Source organism: Amia ocellicauda, chromosome 3 (genome assembly GCF_036373705.1).
Source record: "Amia ocellicauda isolate fAmiCal2 chromosome 3, fAmiCal2.hap1, whole genome shotgun sequence".
Lineage (NCBI taxonomy): Eukaryota > Metazoa > Chordata > Actinopteri > Amiiformes > Amiidae > Amia > Amia ocellicauda.
Window position 1 is genome coordinate 41,452,358 of NC_089852.1, and position 9,414 is coordinate 41,461,771.

The following is a 9,414-nucleotide window of genomic DNA, read 5'->3' on the forward strand; positions in this document are numbered from 1 at the left end:
TTTATTAAGTCAGTGTAAAACAGCTGTTAAATTACAGATTCTTACGACAAACCAGCAACCCCATGATTACATGTAATGAGGCATATGTAGATATTCCTTAATACATAATGTTGTGTACACACCTATGTAAAACAAAGCTGTGAAAAAGAGTCAGGGATGAGCACCATAGTAGACCATTCCCTCCTTTATCTATACAATAATTATTAGATTGATAAGTAGTTAATAAAACAAAACAAATCAAAACCATATTTAAATATAATAAACTTTCAGGAAAAACGGTTAAAGAGTTTGTGTTCAGGAAACAAACAAATGTCCACATATTTTCTTCACATTTCTGGGATTTCCCAACTTAAGTGGTTTAGGCACAGTGTATAATTTGTGTGAAGTGAGTGTACGTCATTATGAAATCTGGCCACTGAGATCCTAAAAAGGGTCAACGTGCAAAAATGGTATTATTCCAACCTGAAAAACACTTCTCTGTCCAATAGTGAATTACACAGCACTGTTGCAGTTTTGACAGTATGAAATTGAAAATAAACTAAATTCATAGAAGGAAGAAGCTTCAGGTTTCACTGATTGGCAACGGACACCAACACTGAGTAAGAAAAGACTATCGGTTTAAAAGCAATTTTCATGTCACGCAAAGCTGTCTAACAATAATCTTACTTGGCAGCTTCTTCAAAAACCACTGAAACCATTGTGGAGAAAACAATATAACAGTAAATAATTCACAGTACACAGATATGTGTCATTAAGTGCGTTATGTTATGCATTAAATGCCTTGGAATTGAAGAATAGAATAGAAGGTTTTCCTTATGGATGGAGACATCTGATCTTTTGTCTTTGGCAAGCAGGTTGTAATCATTTCATTCCTAATTCAATGTATTTACATTAACCAAGGACTGAAATACAATACTAGATAAACGTAGTTTCATTCTAAGCACAATGCCAGTGGCAGGTGTGGAAGAGCACTTATGTCAGAGCAATCAATCTGTTTCCGACTGAAGACTGAAGACACTTTTCTTCAGATGAAATAGGTAAGGTTGATTTGGATACTGTAGTCTTTTACACGGATAACATTTGGCAACATTTCTATAAAGTGTTTCAAACTGGCTTAAAAAAACAAATTAACAACAAATTAAAATAATTTACTTCCGCTATGGCTCACAGAAGATCATAATCTAAAACTTCATGTGAAAGAGGTTTCCAGTATAAAGGAAAACATTCCTTTTGAAAAAATATTGTTGTTTATTACAAAAATAGGATTACTCGCAATGCTGGTTGAGAATTAGAAGAAGATGATGTATCGAAGTTGTGCTTATAAAGTGAAAGCAGCCTTGTTACAACTTTCAGTAAAGGCTGAGAGATGGACCTCAGTTTGACTGTTGTGAAAGTGTCAGAATCCCATACAGCATGAGTTGATCAAATATTTAGCATGTAGGCACCAAATGAAAAACTCACAATCACAATGCACCTCTTGGTGAATGCAGCCCTGGGTGGGGAAGGCACTTCAGCCAGGCTGGGGGTTGTCGTTCAGGGCTTTGGGGTTTGGCGCTGGACCACAGTGACGCATCCGTGGTAGCTCACGCAGCGGGTCATGGGCGGCTCCTCCTCCAGCGCGGATGTTTTAGGATCAAAGACGTAGATCCTGTCGGTGCCGATGCCGTATTCATTTCGCCCGCCAAGAATGTAGATCTTGCCGTCACACGCAGTCAAACCACAGCTCTCCTGGTTTGGCAAGACAAAAACACACTGGCATTAAAAGTTCAAATGTGGCCATAGAGTTCTGTACAACCTAAAGAAATGCTTGGGGAGACAGATTGCTTCTATTATGCTAGTGCAACTCAGGTGCTTTCTTGCTGAGTTTCTGGGACTTACAATTGGGCTAGGCAAGACACCAACTTCACTCCAGGTGTTTTTCTGCGGGCTGAAGCTGTACATCTTGTCCATGAGGCCTCCAACCACATAGATGGTGTCATGGAAGGCTGCAGCGTTAATGCATCGCTGAGTGAACGGGCAAGGGGCCATGTAGCTCCACTTGTCTTCCACGGGGTCATAGCACTGCACCTACAGCAAGAAAAAAAAAGTATTCCAGACAGGATATCCAAATCTGTAGTTCACATTCGTAACAGACACTCGTGGGTTGATATTCCTTGCCTTGCCTTAACCATTCTTACCTGGTAAACATATTTAAATCTATACATTTTAAATAAACTACCACCTTCACAGAACAGGCACACATTTTTCAAAAAAATTTCCAAGTTAATCTGCTCTGGCAATCACTAAATACACTAAGTGCAGCCCACTGCTTTAACAGTCATTTTCCAAGTCAGAGCATGTATTTTAAACAGTAGCATAACATGCATTGTGGTTTCACATGGCTGTTCCAAAGAAATTTGCAGGAATCATTCCATCAATCTTTTTTTTTTTTTTATACAAGAGTTTGGCTTACATAGTGGCTTCATTTTTATTTTAGTAACATGCAATCAAATTCTGGTCTCCTGTAAACACTGAGGTGAAACTTATCTGCATTCCAGCTGCAAATTCTAATTAGATTACATCACTTATAACTGATGCATCTTCAAAGTGAAATGTATGTATTTAAGTGCCTTTTAACAATTCTCTCGTCAAATACGGTACTCTAGCAACACTGCAGCCTCATTTCTCATCACATCTCAGCATCATTCCTTCAAATCAGTTACAGCTGTACAGCAATGAAAGGAGCCCCGGCCTCCAACCAATTGCCAATGACAAATACATCATCGTGGCTTTTAGCATCAAGAAGTTTGTTGTTCCCGTGGGAAGCCACATGTTCCGGGGATGTGAGATTGGGATTGGTGGGCGAGCTGCCCTTTTTTGATTGAAATCCCGCTGTTTTGAAAGCCTGGAGGAGAGACGACAGGGTAGTCTTGCCTGGGCAGTGTTGGCATCTTCGCTCACTGCCCCACCGATGACATACAGCTTCCCGCCACAGGCTGCTACAGCGGCCGAGCTCACAGGCAGCAGCAGAGGGGCCACCGGCTGCCAATGGTTATCAAAGGGGCTGTAGCTCTCCACGCTGAGCAGCCTCTCCATGCCGTTGAAGCCTCCAACCGCGTACAGCTACAAAGACAGGCAAATGTCACGCCACCAGCATCCTGCTCACCTGGGCAACCGAGTCAGCTTTGATACCCAGCTTTCATCATTAGGTGCAATAGGGAATAATTATGTATTTACCTTCCCGCGGAGGGCTGCCATCTTGTGCCGCCACCTGCCTTTGTTCAGAGGGGCAACACGAACCCAAGTGTCCAGCTGAGAGATGTGTCGCCACACGTCACTGCTGTTCAACTGACCACCTTCACCAAGGGGGAAAGACAAAAAAAAAAGTGCACAGGCTATTCCGACAAATCACTGATGTATAATTGTAGACGTACTGATTACTTAACGGATACATTGAAGGAAGTTAAACCAGATACAGGCATTTCTTTTTTTAATGGGGGAAATTGAAAATGAGTTAAATTTACAATTATATGCTTTGAAGACTTTTACATCGACCAGTAAACACTGAAGCGATTGTAAAGGTCTTCTGTTTAATGAGATGCCAAACACAAAGCACACTCGAAGACCATAATAAAATCCTGGAAAATATGAGGGTTATCAGTGTTGTGAAAGGTTTCATACGGGGTATTTGCATTGAATCAGGAAGTATGAAAGAAGAACCTCCTCCTTCAAAACTTCACAGGGTTTATTTTATTGCTGAGCTCTGGATGACAGTTTGTTCTCAGACAAAAAATAACAACGCAATTTAAAAAATATGCTTGCATTGGGCTTTCATTGCATATATATTGCTTACCAAATTTATTTCACAAAAAATGCTGAACTAATGGAATTCAATAAAGCATAAGCCAACAGAGAAAGCAGTGAATCACAGCATAACAATATATAATTGACTGTGGCTTACTGGCTGGCTATGCGGGTCTGTACTATTATTTTATTTGCATATTTCCAAAGTTTCCTGACTAGGACATCAAGATAATGTTAATAAAAAAAAACACATCTGCTTCCCCTTCCAGAGAAACAAATCTTAACAACTCCAACCCATGTCAACAAAAATATTTCCCCAAACTATGAATGCCAGGAATTATCATTATCTATCGCTGATATTTAATTGTTGTCTCCTTTGTAACCCACACAATGATGTGATACTGGTGTGGTACCAAACCAATACTGTGGCAGAACTCAAACAGTTCAGATAGAGCAGCCATCCAAGGGACAAGAAACAGATCTGAACACACACACACACACACATTATATATATATATATATATATATTCTGTGTGGCGCAAAGAAGCCTGATTTTCTTGCGTACCAGATAAGTAGATGTCATTTTGGAAGGCACAGGCAGCAAATTCGGACTTTGAGTATCCTGGGATCGACGCTGAGGGGAGCCACTCCTTAGTGTGAGTGTTGAGCTTCTCAGTGAAGGACAGCTTTGCATAGCTGTTCTTATCGCAGCCTCCAATCACTACGATCATCTCCACTCGTCCCATTGACCTGATAAGACACAGAGGAGCAGCTGAAGTGAGCGTAAGAGTGCAACTACCCTGTGTCTGACCCAGAACTGAGCCAAACACAGAGCAGACACACATTCTCAGACTTAGGGTAGGAATACATTTATGAAACTAAATAGATGCGGTGGTCAATTAAAACAATGTGTGGCATTGCCAAACCACAGAATGTAAACTAATAAACAAAACATACAAGAGTATACACTACATGATTCACATGAGCTGGAAAATCCAGAAAATCTCTTCTGTAGAACTGTTTTGAGGAAGTGTTACTGTTGAGTAGTGTGCAGATACATCTGAACACCCTTCACAAATACAGCATTGGTGTAAATATATATATATATTTTTTTTTTACAACTTGAAACATGCTTCTTAATTTCCATTTTATCTTCAGCATGCCTTTATTGGTGTTTTCTCTCTATTAAAAGCCTTGCTACATTTTATGAGGTTATTCACACGCTGCGCTGCACTGGTAGTCTGGCCTAAGCAAAAGGAGGGTTGAGAAACCAGTGTGCTTGAGATACCTTCTGGGCCGGGTTGTGGCGGAGTTCTCTTCATTTCCGAAGACTTGGTACTTCCTGGCCTCCAGCAGCAAAGGCCGGCAGTCCTTGCAGTCCTGGACGAGGACATCGGTTTCCACAGTGCTGAGGAAAAAGGCAGGGTCCACCAGTGGCAGGTGGACTAGCTCCAGCAGGTCCCTCAGCGCCGCCTTCCTGCCGCTGGGATCATGGTGAACCCACTTCAGCACAGCCTCGACCAGCACCTCTTCGCGCTCCACCAGCAGCTCCTCGCTGGACAGCAGCTCCACCATCTGCTCCTTGGACAGTGTGAGGAACTCCTCGTGCTTGTAGACCTTCACAAAGTCCTCAAAGACAAGCTTCTGACACTTCTCGGTCAAAGGGCGAATGAAATAGGAGCTGGCAAAGTTCATGATGCCCAGGCAGTTGGAGTGGTCGACCTGCTTCTCCAGGAAGCGGACACAGGCCTTGCTGAGCACAGAGACCCCCAGCAGGTCGGCTGCCCTGAAGACACTCTCCACGTTTTCCTCGTGGATGTCCACCTTGCCCTCGTACATGAAGTTCAGCAGGTTCTCCATGGTGGTGGCCGAGATGTCCCGCAGCACCACCAAGGACTGGCGGCTCTCCAGCAGCTGACTGTGGAACATGGTGCGAAAGTAAAGGCTGCTGGCGGACAGTGTGGCGCGGTGGCAGGGGAACTCGCTGCCCCCCACCTGCAGGACCACATCGGTGAAGGTGCCGCTCTGCCGGTACGAGTTCAGGATTTGCAGGACCTGCTCTGCGTGGCAGGACCCTGAGCACAGTTCCCCCTCCTTCCGCTGATCTACATGGGTCTCGCCCAAGTTTCCAAACCCCATCCTGCAGAGGGCCGGCGGAAAATAATATCACCACACTAAGCAAGCCCTGAAGAACAGAGACAAAGCAGGACTGAACCTTTGCTATAACCATTTAAAATCAATTAAGACTTTTTAAACTCCTGTTTGATCTTTTAAAAACCCTGACAATGCATGACATAAAAACACTTTTTTTTTAAACAAGCAAACAAATTACATGTCACTTATAACACACACATTTAATTTGTATTATTCTACTGAACTGATAAGACCTACATTATACTATTATAATATAACACCCTAACACTTGTCTTTACCGTCAGTGCATATGTACAGCTTTCTTTGTGCCTATGCCCATACATTATATATGAAGTTGGCTGATTTAGATGAATTTGAGAACCCCTTCAGGGAACAAAGAGCAGTGAGATCGGGCGTTGTTGCCTCCAGCTGCGTACTAGAATTAATATACCCCGATATTTCTATTTTTTCTTATTTTTTTCTTGATATACTATTATTATGATACAATATTGAAAGTGTAATTACATCATATATATATACACATATTATATATATATATATATATATATATATATATATATATATATATATATATATATATATATATATATATATATATATATATATATATATATATATATATATATATATAAAACATACAAACTAGATCCCAAAACAAAACAACAGACAGTGAGAAGATGTGAACTCAAGCAATGAATCAATGGGTTTAATTAAACGTGCAGCTGGACCCACAGCATTAGCGAGCAGATGAAGAGGAGCGTGTTTTGTGGTGATAAAGCCGGACCCGACTGCTATTGCAATCATTAACATGCGACTATATGGTAAACGGTTTCTGAGTGTTTGCAACATGATTTCCAAATGGTTTAATTTTTTTCTTTTTAACTGGCGTTTTAAAAATAGAGATGTAAAGTGTACTATATACAGAAAGGCAGGAACTGTTAAAAACCATTTAACACAGACATACACGATTAAAGGCGCATTTAGCAAAGATGTACTAGATGTTCAGACAAAGCCAACATAATAATAATAATAATAATAATAATAATAATAATAATAATAATAATAATAATAATAATAATAATAATAATAAAACGCATATGATAGCCTGTTAGGTCAGGTCAGGTGATATTCAATTTGAGCATATGTTCTTTATCTCGTCACTGCGTATGAAAGCAAAAATATGAATACCTTTATGAATTAGATCAGCAACGCACCTGACTCGCTGTGCACTAGCAGTTGTAAGTCCAAAGCACAAGCAGGTTGTGTCAGAAGTCATCCCTCTGCAGCTTTATACGCACAAGAAGAGGCGAGTCTCTCCCCATCGCAGATGCTTTTGTTGCCTAATGACGCTGCCCGTGTGCTCCAGGTCGCGTTTGTGTGGCGCAGATGTCCGCGGCTCCGCCAATGGGATCGGAGGGATTCTGCAGATCTGCGCAGAACTGCGGGAATCTGCGCCACACGAACGCGAGCCCACCGACTTGACTGCGGCCAGGCTTTGTGCAGGGATCAGGGGATTAAACCGCAACGCCGCTGTGTATCATGTATTAGAGATAGACAAATAAAATGACCCGATACGAATATTTGCGTCGAACACTCTAGAATCAGTCGAGTTGACACGAGGAAGTATATTAAAAGAGACACAGTTTTAGTCAGTGGTGGGATCAGACGGTATGTTGAATCGGGGTTATTAGGGCGAAATAGGATCAATATAATCCTCAGTCCGATTCCAGCAGTATATTATAACTGCTGTTCAGTAGAGCAGCATAAGGGTTTTAACTGGCAAGAACAGTCTGGCATCAGATGCTGAAATCTGAGTCTAAATTAAAGACTTGTTTATGCTCAACAGAAATTAATTAAATCATGCATTTACTTAAGGTATACAAACATGCACACATAGTAGGTATATATCAATGTATGTGTATGTGTATGCATACTGGATCCTTAAAGAGTCGTGTTACAATGTCGCACACAAGTAATAAGTTAGTGAGTTTATTAAGTTTCTATCCTTCCTATCCAGTTCTGTCGTATCGCGAGGTCACCCATAAGAACTACAAATGGTCTTGGACTTTTTTTTTTTTCATGGCAACAACACAGGCCCCACACAAACAAACAAACAAACAAAAATCCCCTGGCAGCCACACGCCCCCAAAATACTCGAGGAGGATTTTCTTTTTCTTTCCTCTTTTTTTTTTTTTTTCGTCTGTGGCTGTTGTCTGATAGATAAAACACAAATCAGCTAGCGGCTGCGTTACAAAACTAACTGCTGTTCTAATTCGGTAGCTGTTGTAACTAAAGTGTAAACCATAGTAAATCAGAGAAGAATGTCATGTTTCTGCACCGACGAGAACACAAACGGATTCTGGAACACTGATCAGTGTTCCAGAATCCGGGCATTCATTTCGACAAAAACAAATCGAACACTGCAGGACAGTGATATTTTGAAATGTGACTATTTCCAATGAGAAAACGGGCGAATTTGTGTCTTTTCGTTCGCATGAAGTCAGAAAATAACAACATATGAATCCAAATGAACATGCATTTGCACTAAAGTAATACAAAAATGACTACAAAAGATTTAGAAGTGCGTACTGTTTCGAAAAAACGACTCACGCACTCATTCCTCCTCCTCCTCCAAACACGGCGAGTTGAGTTGATGCCAAAGAGCTCGATTTTGGTCTCATCTGACCACAACACTTCCACCCAGTTCTCCTCTGAATCATTCAGATGTTCATTGGCAAACTTCAGACAGGCCTGTACATGTGCTTTCTTGAGCAGGGGGACCTTGCGGGCGCTGCAGGATTTCAGTCCTTCACGGCGTAGTGTGTTACCAATTGTTTTCTTGGTGACTATGGTCCCAGCTGCCTTGAGATCATTAACAAGATCCCCCGTGTAGTTCTGGGCTGATTCCTCACCGTTCTCATGATCATTGAAACTCCAGGAGGTGAGATCTTGCATGGAGCCCCAGACCGAGGAAGACTGACAGTTATTTTGTGTTTCTTCCATTTGCGAATAATCGCACCAACTGTTGTCACCTTCTCACCACCTGCTTGGCGATGGTCTTGTAGCCCATTCCAGCCTTGTGTAGGTCTACAATCTTGTCCCTGACCTCCTTGGACAGCTCTTTGGTCTTGGCCATGGTGGAGAGTTTGGAATCTGATTGATTGATTGCTTCTGTGGACAGGTGTCTTTTATACAGGTAACGACCTGAGATTAGGAGAGTCCCTTTAAGAGAGTGCTCCTAATCTCAGCTCGTTACCTGTATAAAAGACACCTGGGAGCCAGAAATCTTGCTGATTGATAGGGGATCAAATACTTATTTTCCTCATTAAATGCGTTTTTCTGGATTTTTTTGCGATTATTCTGTCTCTCACTGTTAAAATACACATACCATTAAAATTATAGACTGATCATTTCTTTATCAGTGGGCAAACGTACAAATCCATACATCATAATTTGGACCCAAGATATACCACTGGT

General features: G+C 41.4%; 1 protein-coding gene across 1 annotated transcript; it reads right to left on the reverse strand.

Moving 5' to 3' along the window:
• On the reverse strand, nucleotides 1-7,242 carry klhl35 (kelch-like family member 35). Its single transcript, XM_066699515.1, has 7 exons — nucleotides 7,152-7,242; nucleotides 5,072-5,968; nucleotides 4,349-4,533; nucleotides 3,217-3,335; nucleotides 2,914-3,102; nucleotides 1,879-2,067; nucleotides 1-1,728 (listed from the first exon to the last, which is right to left on the reverse strand). The coding sequence occupies exons 2-7, from the start codon at nucleotides 5,920-5,922 to the stop codon at nucleotides 1,534-1,536; spliced, it is 1,728 nt and encodes a 575-aa protein (XP_066555612.1). The 5' UTR covers nucleotides 5,923-5,968; nucleotides 7,152-7,242; the 3' UTR covers nucleotides 1-1,533.
• Nucleotides 7,243-9,414: the final 2,172 nt, after the last annotated feature.

Coding starts and splice junctions, on each gene's coding strand:
- klhl35 (XM_066699515.1), bottom strand. CDS start 5,922: ATGGGGTTTGGAAACTTGGGCGAGACCCATGTAGATCAGCGGAAGGAG. Junction 3,103..3,216: donor TGGCAGCCCTCCGCGGGAAG/GTAAATACATAA, acceptor CTGTCTTTGTAG/CTGTACGCGGTTGGAGGCTT. Junction 2,068..2,913: donor AAGATGCCAACACTGCCCAG/GCAAGACTACCC, acceptor TTCTTGCTGTAG/GTGCAGTGCTATGACCCCGT.